At 33.1% G+C, this 21,172-nt stretch overlaps 1 protein-coding gene and 1 non-coding gene across 2 annotated transcripts; one reads left to right on the plus strand and one right to left on the minus strand.

The window, feature by feature from the left end:
• The first annotated feature begins 3,925 nt into the window (after positions 1-3,925).
• On the plus strand, positions 3,926-8,130 carry LOC124986291 (heterogeneous nuclear ribonucleoprotein C-like). Its single transcript, XM_047554709.1, is given in 4 exon segments — positions 3,926-3,969; positions 7,415-7,536; positions 7,539-7,553; positions 7,556-8,130. Coding segments are annotated over 4 exon segments (756 nt in total).
• Positions 8,131-19,449: 11,319 nt separating this feature from the next.
• Trnav-cac (transfer RNA valine (anticodon CAC)) lies at positions 19,450-19,534 on the minus strand. Its single transcript has one exon. It is a non-coding gene; the product is annotated as a tRNA-Val (tRNA).
• Positions 19,535-21,172: the final 1,638 nt, after the last annotated feature.

Genomic DNA, 21,172 nt, shown 5'->3' on the forward strand with positions numbered 1-21,172 from the left:
CAGGCTAATCCAGAAAAATCACAAAGTAGATGGAATGTGTCCATCCTTCCATTTCCTCTCCAAGAATATATCCTGCCTTCTACTCACCCCACTTCCCTTGAGAATCTTCTCCATAATCAAATGGTTGACTCTCTTTTTACAAGTATATATTGTAGTGAGTATCTAACAACTAACAAACATCTGTCAATGACCACAAAATTTGTCTCACTGACCCTTCTTCTCACATATAAGCACTGAACTACTTTTACTGGAGAATGCCATAAACTCATTATAAGATGTGTTTTTTTAATATAATTACTACCCTTAAGGAAAAAGGTATTAACTCAAGAAAAATGTATTGCTGTGACCTACCTAGTGCATAGAATAGTTAGTCTAATAGCCCCTAAAGAATAAAGTAGAGGTTAGGAAGTATTACTACACCCAGAGGTGAATTTACGGTAAAACTTAGGTTTCAAGTCTCCTCATTTGCATGAGGTTCCTTGGGAGAGACCCACATTATGTTTTTCTATATTATTTATCTTAAAGTGATTGCTGCATTTTTGCCATTTTTGATGAATGTGTATTAACTGTATATGTTAATAGGATAATAGCACAACATTTCAATACATGCACATAGCATGCACAAATCAAATCAGGTAATTAGTTCCAGCTTATCATTTCTTTATGTTTGAAGACTCTGAAATTCTCTCTTTTAGGTCTTCATAAAATATATGATAGGTTATTGTGAATTAGTCATTCCACCACGCTGTGTTGGAACATCTGAAGGATGTTATCCAATATCCTTTAGAGATTCTTCCCTGACTGTCTACGGCAAACTAAAAAAATGTTTCAAGACATCTCTGAAGAATGAATTGATTGCAGAAGAAACTTTTAGGCAGAGGAAATAGAGATGGATGGGGTACTAAAGACAGCAGATTTCCTGAACTAAAAGAAGGCCAGCATTAAAGTAACCCTTGCCAGAGGAGAGGAAAGACATCAGATCATGGAAGGGCTGAAAAGCAACATTAAAGATGGAGGATTTATGTAAGTGGTTTTAAGCTTGTGCTTTTAAAAGATCATTCTAGTGGCAGCATGGAAATCAAACACATTTTAGGTCCAATTCTAAATTTGATTATCTATGTGGAATGCCTTTAAAGATTAATGGAGAGTGAATGTAGAGATCTATGACAAACTATATTTATTTTCCGCTCAAAATAATGTATTTTGTTTTTTTAAAAAAATGGGATTATTTCAGTCTTTTCTACCTTTTCAAAATCTCTATGAATACGGATCAAATTTTATCATGATTAATTTTTTTCCTTGCAACCCCTCTAAAAGTCAAATTTTATCATTATTTTTTTAAAAAATTCATTCAAAATATACACAAAAAAACCCAGCAAACTAAAACATGGAGAAATCAAAGATATACATATTAAAATTGTAATAATGGGTTGGGGATATGATTCAGTGGTACAGTGCTTGCTTGGCATGCATAGGCCCTGGTTCCATCCTGAGGACAAACAATTAAAAAACTGTAATAAACCTCCCTTTTATGTTTATCAAATTTAACAAAATATTTATTAATAACATTCAAAAATTGATAAATTTGAAATGGAATGAATATACAACATTAGTGGTATTGTCCATTTGTAGAACAAAATGGCACCAGGTAACAAGAGTTTTATGTGTTTATATCCTTTGACCCAATAATCTCTTTCAAAGTCAAAAGAAGGAAAAGGTTTTTATAAAACAATTCTGCAGATGTGCTAGATAAAACAGTGCCAGTTGATAGTAACTGTTAACACCCTAAGTCAATGACGCACACAAGGTAATGATTGTTAGAATATAATAATTGTTGTGAGAGGTCCTAAGATCTGGTATACATTTCTGGTGCTGGAGGTTTCAGAGTGGATGCCTTTCTTGAGCAGTCTAGAATCTGAGTGAAGGTTTTAGCATCTGGGAAAATGAACTGATAGGAAAATGATTGTCTCATTGTATGCAATTAATTCTTAGTGCAGGGTAACTCTTTCTGGTTAGAATATTGTTAGATTGTGATATTGTAATAAAATTTTAATAGGTAGACGTTTAACTACACTGAGGACAGATGATAAGTAAATCAGGTTACCTACCATGACATACTTCAGAAGTTGGTCAAGCTGACAACCTGAGGAAGGGCATTACTTCACAATTCACTATATTCTTATACTTAAAATAAAATTCTATAATTAAATGATATGGTTTTAAAAATATACAAATTGGAGCATTTTATATAAACATGTCTAAAGTACCCAATAAGAAAAATGGAAAGGCAAATAAATTGGGCAAACTGTTAATATTTGTTACTATGAATAAGTTTAATATTCATAATATACAGAGTTCTGATAAATATAAGAGGTAGATGATTATCCTAATAAAAATACATAACAACATGAATAATATCAGAAGATGAAATGAAAATGGAAAGTAAGTTAAGAAAAGATTTTCAATTTAATAATAAAGGAAAGGCACCAAAAATAAAAGGAAGGAAGGGAGGGAGGGAGGGAGGGAGAAAAAGAGGAAGGGAGGGGAAAAAGCCTTTTGGCTTGTCAAAGATGCAAAGGATTTATAATAGTGATGTGTACTAGAAATGAATATCTCTAGTACTTTGTGGAACTGTAAACTGATAGCATGTTTCTGGAGGGCAGTTTGAAAATATGTACTAAATTTTTAAATAGACACATTTTTTTTTGATTCAGCAATTCCACTTCTAGAAATGTATCCCTAGGAGATAACCTACACGTAAGTATTCAAAGATATATTTACAAGGGCACTCTCTATAGTACTATTTGTACGTATTTTAGAAATTTGGAAACCATCTTGTTTAACAGGGTTGGGTTAAATAACTTACTGTTCAACTACACTATCTCGTTGTGTAAAAATAATGTAGCTCTATATTTATTGACATTAGATGTACAGAAACTATTATTTCACTAGAAACCTGTATACAAGACAGAGGGCATATAGAATGATTCAGTTATGTAAAATCATATACATGTAGTTAAAAAATTGACAAAATTTTAGCACCAGCTATCTTTGAGCCATGACTGCTAGAGATTTTACTTTCTCTTATGCACTTATGAATTGTGTTAATTTTTAAAGCAATGATGAGATACTATAATTAAAATCAGAAAAAGCTAGTCTTTTTTTGAAAAATATACTTCACGTTATTTTTCACAATCTTTGCATCTACTGCCTTATACCTAGTATTTATTTTAATCCACTTAACTTGTACCGTCAATTGTGTAAAAATAAAACCGATTATTTTTTTATAATCTGAATACGTTAATGCCAATTCTAAATTTCTAGAAATTTTCCTCTTTTTGTCGTTATTTACATTTTAAAAGCCACTAGTGTGAGACAACTCTTTAAATGGGAAAATAGTCTTCGCTGTAGGATAATGTACAGTCCTTTACCCTTCATGCCCTAACACGCACACAGAACCGTGCACACAGCCACACGCAGCCAGGGCGCCACCGCGGAGCTTGATTGAGCTGATCCTGGACCACAAGCACCGCCAGTGGACTGTTCCATTTTCCCGGAGCGGCGGGGGGTGGTTCTTAGAATTAGAGCTTATTTAACCCCATATTCAGTAAAAGAACCTCACTATCCCCCGTGTAAACAGTAGATAAAATTTCAATAAACAGATCTGTGCATTAATATAAGTGAGTCAGGGTTGACATTTGGAAATTGAAATTCTCTTCCTTATTCAAAAAAGAACTCTGGGAAGAATGGATTAACCCGAGGCTTCCCGCTCAGGTAAGAGGCGGCATACGTTTCCCCCGCTTTTTAAATAATGAGGTAACCCTCTAAAAACTTCAAGACCTTATCAATGTGTTTCCTTCCAGATATACAAGCATTCTCTCCGTCCCTCTTTGTGAATTCTCCAACGCTGTAACAGTTCACGGAAATGCTTGGTTCTGGACCTGGAACCTCAGGGGTGCAGGTGGGCAGGTACAGAGGGCACATGGGGTGCCCTGAAATATAAATGTAATCTGCTTTGAAGCTCTGTATCCCAGATATTTTAGATTCCTGACAAGGTGGTTGTGGACAATAGTAGGAGGAAAATCGTGCACCTTGGATGTACCCGGACAACCCTGGTTTGTTTATTTTCAGGGAAGAGTACTCATTAAATATAATTTGATTTTTATAAACTTTAATGTTTAAAGAAAAAAATTCCACGTTCCCAGACTTTTTGGCCACTTTAGTTGAAGCCGAGTCCAAAGAGAAAATCTCTAGAGGATTTTTACAAGGACCAAGAAGAAATGTAGGTCCATCAGGGAGGAATGGATTCTCAGCGCCTACTGTGTGCCTGGGACTCTACATTCCTTATCTGATTAACTTTTCACTGAAAAACCTAACGAAATCTCATTTCAGGAGATTAATTTGCTCAAAAATACAGAAGTTAAGAAAGGATGTGAACCCAAATGTTACTCCTAAGTCCATGCTTTTTCTGCAGTACCATGTTGCCTTTAAGAACCTTAAAAGTTACTCATTTCTCTCATTTTTCAGTTGAAACAATTTAACCAAAAAGATTAACTTGCAATGATCACATCATTAGTCCGTGGTAGAACCAAAATTAAAATGTAGACATTGGGATTCAGACTGTTTTCTTACTCTAGTCCCCCCCACCATGCACAATTGAAGATGTGAAAAGTATTGTTTAAATCCTTTCTTTTAAAGCAAATACGGTCTTAAGAATATTAATATTTTTTCTAGAACATATAATAAATAACCAATAGTGCTATATAGTATATATACTATTTTTGTGAAAAATTGGGTTTAAGTAGTCATGTATATAGTCTGAGGTTTTCGTTTTGTGTGATGGTGAGTTGTTAGGATTTACCCATCCTATTTTTCACCTTTCGATAAATTCTCTGACTTGGGCCAATCATTTTCAAGCAGTTGATTCATCAGTGAAATAGATACCAACTTACAACACTTCAGTCACAGCATATTAGTTTCTTAACTAAAGCCAAGGATATTTCTTGATTTTTAATTTCAGTAATATGAAAAGTTTCAGAAAAATCTGAAAAGTTAACTGGTAACTTAAATTTTTTTAGAAGGGAGGGAGGAAATTTAAGACCGAAAATGTGTGTGTGTGTTTCTTTTTTAATTCCCAAGTGGTGTCTAAGGATTTTAAAAATATTATCATTTAATAAAATCAGTCCTATGAGGTAGACAGCATTTTAAAAATATGCACATTGAGCTATTTTGGGGTATTTTGCTTAATATCAGAGTCAGAATTCAAACTTACCAATACTAACCATTTATTTAGAATTGATTATATGCCAGTCACTGTACTAAAACTTTACAGGTATTGTCACCTTTAGTTCTTACCTTAGCCATATGAGTTAACCACAACTATGATTTCTAATTTCAGATGAAGGAACTGGGACTTAGAATACTAAATGACTTGTGGGACAGGAACTGCAACATCCAGATTTTTAACCAACACTGCTTCCCAGTAGGTCTGAATAAACAAAAAGGCCACATTTTCAGGTCTTCCTTTCAGCCCTCTCATCTGATACTACCTCATGCCCTAATCCTTAGTAAAAGCAATGTGTGTAATCCAAAGTATTGGTTCTGGATTAGGCAACCTATACAAAGAGGAAATTTCCAGCCAAATATCTGCATAAGGGACCATTCCTGTATATCACAATCTTTTTAGATTTGCTCTTTTTTTTAATAGTGCCCAAAGAGGCACCTTTAACTTTAGACTTTGTAATGAAATATTAGTTTAATTGAGAATGGCTGAACTACATAATAAACCGTAAGATAAAAAAGCTAATATGAGTATTTATAAATAAGTAAAGTACAAATAATACAGGGTGTGATTTTTTTGTTACCCCTAATTACTTCTCACTATGGAAAAGGTGAAAACTTCTTCAAAGCTGGTTAAGAGCAATGGTATTGTTTCCTTTGAACAGATGATTTTGCATGGTTTGGTATGTGTGTGTGTCAGAGTGTCAGAGAGAGACTGACTCACTCATGTCAATTTGTTTCATTCCACTCTGTATTGGTTTCTCTCTCTCTTTCTTGCAGTACTGAGGATAAAACCCAGGGGTTCTCCACCACGGAGCACAATCTCCAACCTTTGTTAAAACATTTTTTTTGTTTGTTCCTTTTGGTTTTGGTTTTGATGTTGTTGTTGAAACTGGTTCTTAAGTTGCTCAGGCTGGCCTTGGACTTGTGATCATCCTCCTTTAGCCTCTGAAATCACTAGAATTACAGGCTTGTGCCATCACCCCCTGTTGTGTTGGTTTCTTATATCAAGGTAATAAGCTAATAGAAATGAACTTAAATTCTACTGTAATTGGTCAGAGTTCATTTATCAATCAAGAGGTAGCAGAAGAGAGAGTGACAGATTAGGGAAAAGGACACAGAATATTTCACTCCGTAGAGGCCAAACTCAGGTAATGGTATTAGCAGGAGATGGGGCTGGTTAGTTACTTACCAGGATACAGAGAGAATGGAGGAAGAAAGAATTTAGAGTGGAGAAAAGGTGAGTGCTGTAAACAAACTGCCTTTGTTTCAATGTGGTCTATAGCTAGCGTTCCTTTTTTTCTTCAAATGTTTGCAACTTTTTTATTTTGCTTTCTCCACAAAATATTTTTAAATTAAAACTTGTAATTTTTCCTTATTATCAATGTGATGTATATTTATTATAGAAAGTTAGAAAATAGAGGTGAAAAAGAAGAAAATAAAAGTAACTAAAAGTACTGTTACCAAGAGATAACTCCTTTTATATTAGGATATTTACTCTTTTAACATAAGTAGTTGCTGATTAGGTGCTAAGACTCCTAATTATCATCCCAAGTCCTATCAATTAGATTTAGATTTTGTCAATTTAGATTTAGATCTAAATTTCCAAGATTGTATTTATGAAATTATATACTTTACATAGAAATGAAGTTTCAAACTGCTAATAGCAAAGACTAGACATAAAAATAACATTTTAGGGTATAAAATTTGCTGCTAGACCCCAAATTCCCCTATTACTGTCATTATATTTCTTCTTCCATATAAATCCTACCACTTCATCTTTTAAAGAAAAAAACAAAAAAATGTGCTGGGCTGGGGATGTAGCTCAGTAGTAGAGCACTTACCTAATGGGCTTGAGGCCCTGGGTTCATTCCACCACACTGAAAAAACAAAAACCTGAATAAATTACTTAAATTTGCACAAGTTCCTTTTTAAATTTAAAGATGTATCATTTTGTGAAGAGAGGAAGATGGCTGTTGCTGCCATGTTGCTGACCTCTTCACATAGAACCTGAGAGTAGGAGATTCAGAATCAAATCTCTTCTTCCCTGCTCCTGTGAGGTTTTTTTTTTATGGTTTTTTTTTTTTTTTAATTCACCTACTTTTTTTTCTTTTTTCTTTTTGGCTTTGTGAAGAACTTTATCATCAAATATGATTCTAACAAAGACAGATCCATGCTCCACAAACTCACATGTATTCACTGGACAAGTCAACCCTCTTGTGGTCAAGAAGACTGATGTGGAGGCAATCTTCTCCAAGTGGGTTGCTCTGTCCATAAGGCTTTGCCTTGGTCCAGTATGTTAATGAGAGAAACGCCCTGGCTGCTGTAGCAGGAGAGGATGACAGAATGATTATTGGTCAGACTTTAGATACTATTCTGACTGCAGAGCCAAAAGTGAACAGAGGAAAAGCAGGTGTGAAACAATCTGCAGTGGATATGTATGGCTCCTCTTTTGACATGGAGTATGACTTTCAATGGGAGTATTATGATAGGATACAGTCACCCAGCGAGCATTGTTCCTCCTCCTCCTCTATTGCTAGGGGTCTAGTGCCTTCTAAATGCCAGCATGTATCGAGAAACATGCTGGGCAAAAGTGGCTTCAATTTTAAGAGTGGACAGCAGGGATCTTCTTCCAAGTCTGGTCAGTTAAAAGGAGATGACCTTCAGGCCATTAAGAAGGAGATGACCCAGATAAAATGTGAATTTTCTACTGGAAAGCCTGGGAAAAAAATTGAAAAAGAACAGAGCAAACAAGCAGCAGAAATTAAGAACGCTAAGTCAGAAGAGAAGCAGAACAGCTGCTCCCTGAAGAAAGATGAGCCTGTGTTTTTGCTGAAACCACAAGCATAGTTAAGGGAACAGATACTTTGGGAGGGAAAAGCAAAATATATTAAGAATATATTAGTACAGTGATAAGTCACTTAATGACAGAGTCACGTTGTGATATATACTTCATTAGACATTTTTAGTATACTTACATGAAGCTAGCTAGATATTATAGCCTTTAGGCTATAGGTAGAGCCTATTGTTCCTAGACTACAAATCTATACAGCATGTTACTATACTGCATGAATACTGTGGACAGTTATAACACAGTGGTAAATGTCGTATGTAAACATATCTAAACATAGAAAAAGCACTGCAAAATTACTAGGCAAAAGAAATTTTCAGCCCTGTTATGATCTTATGAAACCACCTATGTGTATACAGTCCATCATTGACCAAAACATTTTATGCAGTGCATGACTCTTTGAATGTAATATGTATGTATGTGTGTGTGTGTGTGTGTGTGTGTATGTGTGTATTTCCTACACAAACTACTAAGAAACAAGAAAATCTCTGATTTATCACTTAATTTAAAGGTCTGCTTTGCTTATATCACAACAGAAATTTCATTTAAAATTCAGATTGTATTTGATCATTAATCCAAGAAATACTGGATTCATTGACCTATAATTGTGAATATTGAAACTAAGTTTATCCATATTTACTCTTTAAAAATGTTCACTTTTGAAGCTATGAAATTCTTACTTATTCAAAATTTGGTATCAATTCCTGTGCTTTAGATTTGAACTATTTTTTTTTACTATAATTCTTTAAAGTATATGAGATTTGGTAGGTGGTGAGACACTGAAAAGATTTTTCAAAAATGTCGTTTTTACAGTATCATTTATTGAATAATTTTCCATCGCACTGGTTTTTATTTTTCCCCAAGATGATTTATAAGGAATGGACATTGATTGATTACCTATTGGGCATCTGCTGAGATCACCCTGTGTGTTTTCTGACTTAACTGATTAATATAATGTATTATACATTAATGGGTTCACATCACTTCAATGCTATGAACATAATTATTAGGTTAGATTCTTTAAATTATTATAGAAGTAAGATTTTAGTACTTAATGGAGTATTCAGTTTCCATGTAAGAATTTTTTGGTTATATTTTAGTCTCAGGATTCTATTAGTCAACTAAAATGACTTAGATAATTTTAATCACTTTTAAGTTCTAATTAGGTTATAAAATCTAGAAATTTCATTCCATAAGACTTTGATAAAATGATCTGTCTAGACTCAACAATATTTCAGAGTAATTCTTTAGTAATTTAAAAAGTGTATATCTTTTGGTTGGTTGTTCTTGGTCAACTATATAATGTTTGAATACATAAAGAATTTATGAGGGCTAGGGTTGTGGCTCAGTGGTAGAGTGCTTGCCTAGCATGTGTGAAGCACTGGGTTTGATTCTCAGCAGCACACGTAAATAAAAAAATAAAGGTCCATGGACAACTAAAAAATGTTTTTTGAAAAAAGAACTTATGAGGAAGAAAATTAATTACTTTTAAGCCCCCTTGCCAGAGATAACATTTTGGTGTAGTTCTTTCTAACCAATTTTAATGACAAAATTAGCATTACAGTATATTATTTCTTTTCTGATTTTTTATACCATGTTATATGCTTATTCTCCTATAATTTAATATCTTTTGAACATGATACATATTTTTTTATAAAACATTCAATTGGTAAACATGTAACTTTTTATTTCTTTAAGTCGTACATTATTTTCCAACGAGTTCTTCCAAAATACTTGTTTGAAAAGTCAGTTCATATCTTTCTAATTAATTTACCCTAATAACCTATAATTTTAAATTATTCATTTTATTTTTATATTAAACAACTTAGAACTTCATCTGCAATTTATTTTAGTGAACAATAATAACCAATCACCAAGTTAGTGTTCTTGGGGACCAAGGTTAAGTGGACAGCTTCCACAGATATTGACAAGACAAAATGAAACCTGGGGATGTAACTTGATGGTAGAGTCCTGGCTTGACATTCTTGAGGTCCTGGGTTCAATCCCTAGCACCACACAAACACACACAAAAAAGATTTGATGACTGATTGAATTGGTGGTGTATAGAGAGGATGAAAGAAAGATTAAAGAAGATTCTAGGTTTATGGTTTGAACAAAATTGTTTTTGGCTTGAACAAAACTGGATTTTATAAAAAAGCCATTTACCAATATCATACGTTAAATAGTCTATTCCTGTTCTTTGACTTATGACATACTTGGACTTCCAACTGTCAGTAATGTTACAATTATTTTAGCTTTACAATGTGTTTTAATATTTAGAGAGACAAATCTTCTCCACCCATAATTCTTTTTTTGGAAGATCTTTGTCTATTTTCACCCGTTATTCAATATTAATTTAGAATATTTTTCATTTAATAAAAAACAATAAATTAATCTGAGAACAGTTTTTTTCTTCCAATTTGTTTTAGCTCTCACTATGAAGTTTTATACATTTCTTTATATATATTCCACACCTTTCCTGTTAGAAGTATTTTGTAACTGTTGTTATTGTGGTATTTTACATGCGTTGGATTCAGTTTATTTTAGTGAAGTAAGATGACTACATTGTGGAAATGTTGAATAAAGCTACACTGATGATACTTCAGAATCTAAACTTTTGGGAAAGGATCCAAATTTGTTTAAACTCAAATATAGCATGATTATATTTTCTGTTTGATGTTGCAAGCAAGATATGTTCATACACCGAACTTGAAACTGCAGAGAAAAAAGCAAGAGAACTGATGAGTTTGTGAAACAACTATAGTTATTAATATTTAAATCAGAACATGGGTAATGAGTAGTTGTTACTTGGCATGTACATTCATGTTCCATGCCAGCACTGCCCTGTGCTAACTGGAATCACAGAATTTAAAGAACTGCTGAGCTATTTAGTAGAAATAAAACCCAAATTTCAAAAGAAATTTACAAATTTTCATTAGCACGAATTATGCTTTAAGTTTTTGCAGCTGATGTGTTTGAATTTTCTGAACATCTGCCTTGTCAATATGACTGTACTTCAAGAGCGACTGATTAAGCTGAAAGCAAACTATATTCAACGAAAACCAGTAGTATCCCTGAAATTTTTAAGATGAATATACACAACACACATTACTATTCTGAAATGTCTGGGTGTTTGGCCAAATTCTTGAAATATTTTAGTCTTCCAACTCTTTTAATATATATTCTCTTGCTTGAACTATGGAAATCAAATCTAAGAGCACTTTCAGTAATGTAAACCTGGACTGCGAATTAAGATGGGTTCTTGTCTATATGTAGTCCCAGTTTTGTTTTGCTTTTAAAACAGCTTTATTGAGATAGAATTCACATAATGTACAATTTGCTCATTAAAAGTATGCAAGTCACTAGTTTTTAGTATATTCATAGATATGTATGATCATTTCTACAGTCAACTTTAGAACATTTTCATCATTTCAAAAAGAGTACCTGAACCCCTGCTTTAAGCAGCCACTAATCTACTTTCTGTCTATGATAGAATTCCCTGTTCCATTTATACAGGTCTCTTCTACCAATTCATATGGAAGCAATCATAGAGTATATGATCTTTTATGACTGGCTTCTTCCACTTTTCTTTCAGGATTCATTCATGTTGCAGCAGTTCTTAACTGTTTTTTGTAGTCAAACACTATACCATGGTATGTATATATCCCACTTTTATTTATGTATTTGTCTGTTGATGGACATTCGAGTTTTTTTTTTCATCTTCTGGTGATTCTGAATACTGCAGTAATCAATTGTGTACAAATTTCTGTGTGGACATGTTTTTACTTCTCTTGAATATATACCTAGAATTGCTGTGTCACATGGTAACAAGAAGTTTAATGATTTGAGGAACTGCCAGGCTATTTTCCAAAGTAGCTATGCCATTTCCCGTTCCTATTAGCAGTATATGAGAGTTCCAATTTCTCCTCCTCTTTGCCAGTATGTTATCTGACTTTTAGTTCTAGCTATTGTAGTGGGTGTGAAGTGGTATTCCCTTCTGACAATGATGTTAAACATCTTTTCATGTGTTTATTAGCCATTTGTATTTCTTCTTTGGAAAAAGTCTACTCATATTCATCTGTTTTTAAGTTGGGCTATGAGTTATTGAGTTTAAAAATTCATTATAAATACAAATCTCTTATCAGATATGTGATTTGCAGGTGTTTTTTCCTATTCCTTAGGTTTTTCATTTTCACTTTTCTCTTGATGCTGTCTCTTGAAGTACAGAAGTTTTAAATTTTGATGAAGTCCTATTTATGGGTTGGTTGGCTGGTTTTTAGTTGTTAATGCTTTTGTTTTCACATCTAAGAATCCTTTGCCAGCTAATCAGGAGGATTGTGAGTTCAAGGCTAACCTGGGCAAGTCAACAAGACCCTTTCTCAAAATAAAAAGTAAAAAAAATTAAAAGGCTGGGGATGTAACTTAGTGGTAGAATATTCTTGGATTCAATCCCCAGCACTGGGGAGGAGGGGGATAGAAAATAAAGAATTAGTTACCAAATTCAAGGTCTTACCTCCATGATGATTTTTTTGTTTTGTTTTGTTTTGTTTTGTTCTGTTTTGTTTTGTTTTCCAGGGGCTGGAAGGGAGAGAGTGGTCTAGCCCGGGAATTGAACCCAGAGATGCTTTACCACTGAACTGCATCCCCAGACCTTTTTATTTTGAGGCAGGATCTCACTAAATTGATGAGGCTAGCCTCAAACTTGGGATTTTCCTGCCTCAGTCTTCCAAGAGGCTGGAATTACAGGCCTGTGTCACTGCGCCCAGCCTACCTCCATGTTTTCTTTTTTAAAAATTTGTTTTTTAGTTGTAGATGGACACAATACCTTTATTTATTTTATTTTTATGTAGTGCTGAGGATTGAACCCAGTGCCTTACACATTCGAGGCAAGCATTCTACCCCTGAGCTACAACCCCAGCCCCTCCATCTTTTCTTTTCCTTTTTTTTTTTTTTTTTTTTCTTTTCAGTGCTGGGGATTGAACCCAGGTCCTCTCGCAAGCACTCTAGCAACTGAGCTATATCCCCAGCCCCCCTCCATGTTTTCTTATAGACATTTTATAGGGTTTGCTTTTATACATAGATCATTGATACAACTTAATTTTTGCAAATGGTATGAAGTAGGGTCCTAGTCTTTTGCATGTGGCTGTCTAGTTGTCCTAGCATCACCTGTTAACTGCCCTGGGTTCTTGAGTGGTTATATAAAAGTATTCTGACTGACTTCCAAATTAATCAACGAGTACTTGTTCCATGATTTTGCAACTTTATATTAATAAAGTTGATTATTTGGACACTGCTTTGTAATTCTATGGAACTAAACACTTTTGAATAATGAATAGACTGCAGTTCCATTATTGTCATGATTTAAATATATGTGGCCCACAGATTTTTTGACTGTCGTGATTCCCTACTGAAAAACATGGAAACCTCAGAAGTATGGCAATATCTTCACTTCCATTCTTTCATGGTAGTTTCTATATTACCATTAAGTGATAGAAACAGTCAAGACCATGAGATTGGCCTTGATTTAGAGGAATCAAAGTGTGTGGCAACAGTGGAAAACAGTGGTGACTGGCTAGCTATTACGAGAGGGCTGATAGGAAGAGAACAGGGTTAAGGAGTAATAAAAGTGAAGTTGCGGGAATAGTCAGGTAGATGCATGGATTGGATTGGCATTGGCCCCTGGGGCTACAACAAACAACTTGGAAAGCTTGGAACCTGTAACTAAATGTTCTTGATCTGGGTTAAAAGTATTATTTAGTAAGAATTTGCTACTTAAAATAAAATGTCATTACCTTTTCTCTTATTCTCTTAAGAAATCAACTTGTTTTCTTATCCTCCCACTTTCAAATAAGATACAAAAGACATAGTAAATTAGTAACTCTCAGGGTTAGATAAATATAAGATTTTCATAGGTTGATTTTAGAGCCCAGCTTCTGTTTTGATTAAATACATCTTGTAAATAAAAAAGGTTTTCTTGAATGTTTTAGGGAGAAAGTGGTAGACTATTAAACAACAGAAAAAACTGTGGTATCTTGTTTTCCTTAATGCTCCTTAAAATTCTTTGACTCTTTTTCGTTTTATAAACTTCTCCTGAGTTCAACTCTTTGACTTCAATTATCACCTTTAAAAAGGTAACTCATATAGCTACATTTCCCCAATATTCACCCATATTTTTACCTAACTACACATTTCTAATTGGGAGTCAATGGGCATCTCAAATTTAACTTACCCCAAATCCAAATTATTCTTACTGCTCTCTGCTTTCAGCTACACTTTCTTCTAAATCTCTTATTTCACTTAATGGCACCAGTGTCCATCTAGAAAACTAAGCCTAAATTGACAGTAATATTGACTCCCCATCCTTTCCCTGATCTTATGTAGTCATTGCTTCAAGTATTTTTAATTCTACTTTATCTTTCAAATCCACCCCCCTTTTTGTCAGCCATTTCCAGTCAAGTCGTCAAACCTCACTTGAACAATGTTTTCTAATTAAATCCTCTTTCATCCTTTTTTACACCTGACTTGAACATTTGTTTTGATTCATCCTTCTCCATCCTTTTTCACATTTTGTCATTCCTTCATGCAGCTGCCTAAGTTTCTTCCTGTTTTAATTGAAATTGCAAAAGCAATATAGCCACCTCAAGAGTTACAAGAAAGTACTATGTCAAAGAGTATGGAAATTTTTAACAGCTGGATATATATTTCTAAACTGAATGAAATTTCCAGGTTCACCATACATCACTAAATACTTTTCTGCAGTTAATTTGCACTGTTAATTTGCAGAGTTATTCTAAAATGCAAATTTTTCATATTTACCTATGTGGGATAAAATCCAAGCTCTTGTTAGACTGGAATACCAAATCCCAGCCTCTGCATTCTATCCAAACTGATTTTCAGATTATGAAATAAAACAAACTTTTTAGTGCACCTCTAAGTTTTTATATGTTCCTCCCCCTCTTTAGAATGGCTGGTTTCTTTCCTTCCTAAACTGGAAAATTACCTATCTTTCACTAATGTTAAATTTTATCCCTCTTGTGAAAATTTTTCCAAAACTTCCATGTGTCTTTGGTACTTTCACAGAACTTTTCATACAAATTAATAGTTTATCTGTTTTAAATTCATTTGATCTGGTCTTCTGGGTTATGAGTTATGTGAGGAAAAAGATCAGGTTATTCATTTTACATTCACTGTTTCCAGGACACAGGTGCAGGGCACATGCTGATAAATGATCTACAGTTTACAATTTTAAGATGTAGTGCACTCTTAAAGAACAACTTATGTGCCAACTTTGGATATACAAACTCAAAATTTCACTAGGAAAATTAGAGACTTAGTTATTATGGTCAAAATAGTTTTCAAACTAGTTTTCTGGTAGGCTTTTTTTTTTTTTTTTTTTTTTTTTTTTTTTTTTTTTTGCAGTACTGGGGATTGAACCCAGGGCCTCATGCTTCAAGCACTCTGCCAACTAAGCTATCTCCCCAGCCCTACTGGTAGGCATTTCTTAAAAAGGTTTCACAACAACACTGTAGGTAGATTTAAAACCCAAAAGATTTAACATGACTAGACATAAGGAATTATCAATTTTAAACTCCTAGCCAAAGTGGACATTCAAAAATTTTTACAAAGTCTGTAAGATGTGCAGTTAAGTTCTTTAAATTTAAAATACTTTCACATTTATAAAATATTGTCAAGTACTACTATGGCTCCTCCAAATTCATAATAAAAGCTACTTCTTAGTCAAGCAAGTTACATAGTTTGCTTAGATATGATCTGGAGGAATTATCTGAATGTATTGGAGAAAGCTAATATTGCTGTTACAATTAGAAAGAAGGAAATACAAAGTTAACATTAGAGAGGCGCTTTAGAAACAGTACTGAATTCAACAGTGGAAGACAGAAAGTTGATAAATCAGAAAGATGGCTACTAAAGAAATTTGGGGTTTTGTGCTTTTTTTCCCAAAGAGAAAATACCTTAAATGTCTAAAGAACAAAGTTTGTGGGTACAAACTTCTGACAAAACTTTTGTATTGAATTTGTTAGGGTTAGAGAAATTCTCTTCTCTGACTTGATTTTGTTCACTGGATGATGCTTTTCCTAATGTTACTATCCTTCCTCTGGAGAGGTTTGAGCTACAAGGATTGAGCTCTTTTCTTTCCTTCCTTTGGTTGTAAATTGTTATAGTCAGTCTTAGATTATGAAATAGAACCTAGATAAAACAGAAGTATTTTACTATATATGCTTTCAATTCTGGAATTTTTACTTTAGTGATAAAATTATTAGTTTTTAATAGACTTTAATATGCATTAACCCATTATACTTATCAATAAGGAAATCATCTTGGTAACACTATTTCTACTTTATTCACATGATTTTTAAAAGATCATTAGTAACTATTTTTTCCACGTATGAAAACATTAACAAATTTAAAATAATTTAAAAAGGTCAGGCTGTTCATACAATTCTAATAGTTCATATTTATCACAACTTGTATTTAATGGAAGCATAGAAATAGAAGTAGGAATATTTGTTGCTTTGCTTTTTTGGCAAATTCCTTTAGGACTGATATGAGATGAATTTGTTTCAGATATCACTGCCATGAACTGACTTGACACTAGATGCAAATATATAAAACATCAGTAGCATTACAAAAGAACTGACCTTCCAGAAGTTTATAGCCTACCTTTTAGTACACTACTTAATGATTTGCTTCTAGGTACCCTTTACTTGGAGTTAGTGGTTGCATATTGAATTTGTATGTCTGGTCACATATCAATGAAATTAAATCTTTTAACAGCACTTAAGAATTTTGTCTAGTTCATAATGAAGATATGCTTCATGTCCTATGAAAATACTAAGTACTCAAGAAATAGATTTTTGGAATGAATAAACACATGAGTAAATATATATATGGCTAAAGCTTGCCTGGATCCTTTGTCCTGATTTAGACAGTGTTTCCACAAACCTTGTAATGACTAAGGACTACGCTACTATAATTCTGTTAATTATTTAACTAAAAAATGCTTGGGTATTTAATTTTTATTTTGACAAAGTTAGCTAGCATCTAGATCTTTTACAAACTTCAAATAATAATAAAGAGATCATATCTATTCATTCAATCCTTCTATGAGGCATTTTGAGGCTTCTAGAAAATAATAAACTAACAGTGAAGTTATTTAGCTACTGTATTCCTCTAAATATTTCTCACAAAAAAGGTATTACATTCTTTGCAATAGTTATAAAGGGTAGTGGAAACAATTCTTTTATAGGAAAAATCACTTCACTATTTTACTTTACTGTAATAATTTTCTACCAAAACATATCCCATGTTTCTTAGATTAAGTGCATATAAATCTAACATAAGTTCAATCTACTTATTTGTACACACATTATTTTAAATGTGCCTTTCAAAAATTCAATTTCAACTTTAAATACACATGGAATTACTAAAAATGTTCACCATTACATCTGGTTTGTAGTTCATCGTGACTGTAAGTTATTGTTTCCTGTTTTTCCATCTTAGATTATTATACTGACACATTCCTACCTTTATACTTCTATTTGAGTTTCTTTGCTTAATGATTGAATGTTTTGTTCTCACATCTCACCATCCATAGAAGGAAAATCATATATGTTTGCATATTTTACTTGTTCAGTTTTCAACATCTGGTTCTAAAGAACTTTCATGCCAAAGATTCTTCTCTGGCCTGTCCCTAATTGCAACAGAAGTGTAAGATATTTTTTCAATGTACTTTCTACAGGTTAATTTTGACATTTAAAATTGCCACCCTATCCACATTTGATATACTGGTAGCCAGTCTCTCCTTGCATAGAATTGTCATCCCACCCACATTTGACACATTGGTAGCCTTTCTCTTCTTGCTTGCTTTTTGATAGACTAAACTCAAAGAAAACAGCTGCTACAACAGTTAAATTCAAAACAGGAAGTCATGTGGTCTTCCTTTTGGACTCCCACTTTTAAAGACTGATTTAGCTCCCCCTGCTGCTTAGTAGTATAATTTGTTTCTTAGTGTAATAGGTTATATATTGCATTGGTGAAAATTTGGGGTAAAAAGCTTTGGCTCAGTAATTGAATTAGAAGTTCTTATGCTAATTCTCTAGTAATTTTTGTGTCTAGCTAAGGTTTTAACAATCCTAGGACTTATGTATCTATCACTTAAAGGGATCTGGCATCATGTATGAAAACAATTCTTATTAATGCTTTTACATAGACTGCACAGTACTGAAATCTACACACACCAAAAAAAAAAAAAAAAAGGTGAGACAGTAATATTTGAACTTTATTAGAACATTTCAATATAAAAAAATTCTTACTTTATTCTTTTTGGTAAGATATTTTTCATTCCACTCATACAATATAATGCCTCCCTTTGAAATTCTATGCACAATTCTTAAGTTTCCTTCTTTTAAATCCTGTACATAATTTTAAATACAATTATGTAAATATATAGAATAAGTTAGATGGCAAATGAGAGTTAACAATATTTAAATTATTATTATTATTATTATTTTTTACTTTGATTAGAGGAAAAAACCTTTAAAAAGTTGGGCTTTTTGTTTATTTGTTTCTAGTTTTTTGTTTTTATTTGGCACTAGGGATTGAACCCAGGGGCACTTTACCACTGAGCTATATCCCCAGTCCTTTTATTTTTTATTTTGAGACAGGGTCTTGCTAAGTTGCTGAGGGTGGCATGGAACTTGTTAACTTGCTGCCTCAGCCTCCCAGGGGAGGTGTTTCTGTCATTTTTTGGAGCAACCTGTTCTTATAATTACTCTGTAAAAGATGGCAATTTGCTTTGCTCTGTGACTAATAAACACTTGTTTTAGCTGGGATGAAATGGAAATATCTTTTGCCTCACATTTATTGTTTTGCTGTAACAGAAATGTTAGATTAGAAAATCTACAATAGATAAATAAAAATCTAAATGCACCAAATGTAGTACACTAGAAAAAATTCCTCCTTAGAATTTAGCCATATTTGGCATTTTTACCAACAACCTAACTTTATTTTCTACCCTTTATCTTAAAATCATCTTCCTTACACCAGTATCAAATTACTAAAATATCCTACTGTTTCCTCAAAAATTCATTTCTGATTTCAATCAGAAATTTCTAGCATTCCTTTTTCCATTTTCTAAAAGGGAAGAGTAAAGGAAAACAAACTGTAGAAACTAAACTGTAGAAAACATGAACTGTTGAAATAAAACAGATATAAAAATCTACCTTTTTGCCTTAAACCCAGAGTAAGAAATACATTTTACAAGGCAGCACACACACAAAATCTTTTTTTTTTTTTTTTTTTTTTGTGGTGCTGGGGATTGAACCCAGGGCCTTGTGCTTGTGAGGCAAGCACTCTACCAACTGAGCTATCTCCCCAGCCCACAAAATCTTTATTTAAAAACATACTTTGAGGGGGCAGTATGAGAGCGAGAAGGATGTCGGGGGAGACAAAAAAAAAAACACACTTACTCTTAGTTTTCTATCTTTTAAATAAAAAATGCTAGTCACAACCCACTAAATTAATTTCATGATATATAATGTTTCATGACCAATATAGTTTAAAGCACTGGTCTAGAGCAGACACTTTGACTATAAATCAATCTATGCAAAGGGACAATTAAATATGAGAAGTTTCCCTTCATCATCTACTGTAGGTAGATCTTTTAAGTTTTTAGTTGATTTTCTATTTTTCCATCTAATCAGTTTTAATCAATGTTTGTCTAGATTAGTTTAGCATTAAATTACCACATATAGTTTAACTTTGTCCACATCCAACATATGTGTACATTCCATGAAAATTAAACTTTCATGAAGATTTATAACCTTAAATAACTTTATGTTGAAATCGGATTTCAGAAATGCATTTCTTAAGGGCCCTACCCTATAACATTGTTCAGTGAAAGTTGGGAGTATAACATGTGACTTTGATTTAGAAGCATACAGCATAGATAAACAATACAAATAATATAGTCAGGTCATAAATGAATGGCATAGATAATAAAATCCAGAGAAAAATCTTAATTATAGGTAAGAAAGATTAATGAAAGGACAAAGCTTATTTTATTTTATTTTATTTTTTTGAGGTGGTATCAGGGATTAAATCCAGGGGCACGTAACCACGGAGCCACATTCCCAACCCTTTTTATTTTTTGAGACAGGGTCTCACTAAGTTGCTTAGGGCCTCACTAAGTTGCTGAGGCTGGCTTTGAATATGTGATCCTCCTGCCTCAGCCTCCTGAGCCACTGGGATTACAGGCCTATGCCACACTACCCAGTCAAAGCTTATTCTTGAAGACCAGACTAGAAGACCAAGATGAAGGGAAGACATTCATGGGAGGAGAAATTAATATGATCTAAACAAATGGATAAATACATTGAGTAAGCCTCATAAATATTATCACAAATTAAGGAACTTAATTTTAAAAAACATGAAATAGTCACAGAATGTTTAAGTCATTGGTTAATTCTATAGTTCTGCCCTCAAAATCAGCATCCTGAATTAACTTTTCATCAAATTTCCTGAAAGTAATTTAATTATCCTAAATGAAATAACTTTGGCGCAGTCTAATCTCCAAAACATATATATAGTATCTTTGTCTTTTCCCTACCTTTTAAAATTTACTCCTGTTAGAGATGATTTTATCACTAACAAAGGAAAACTGGCAGGCATAAAATAGATGATTTTCTAAATTTTTTCCCCATCCCTTTATGTCAAATTGCATTTATATTGAAGATAATATTATTCAGTAAAAAAAAAATTCATAATTTGTCTGTTGTATCAATTTTTGGTAATGACATTCAATACAGATAGTGAATAGTTAAAATTCATTTAAATTTTTAAAATTAAATCTATAATTCATTGATCAACAATGCATTTGTAAATATTCAGGAATATTCCCAGCAAATAAAACTGAATCATACAACTTAATTCTTTAAAGCAAGGAGACAATATTAGGTTGGAGTAAAGATTGGGTTACCCTCCAAACCAAAACTGACAGGGATATAACAATGAAATATAAGGCCG

This window comes from Sciurus carolinensis, chromosome 6 (genome assembly GCF_902686445.1).
Source record: "Sciurus carolinensis chromosome 6, mSciCar1.2, whole genome shotgun sequence".
Lineage (NCBI taxonomy): Eukaryota > Metazoa > Chordata > Mammalia > Rodentia > Sciuridae > Sciurus > Sciurus carolinensis.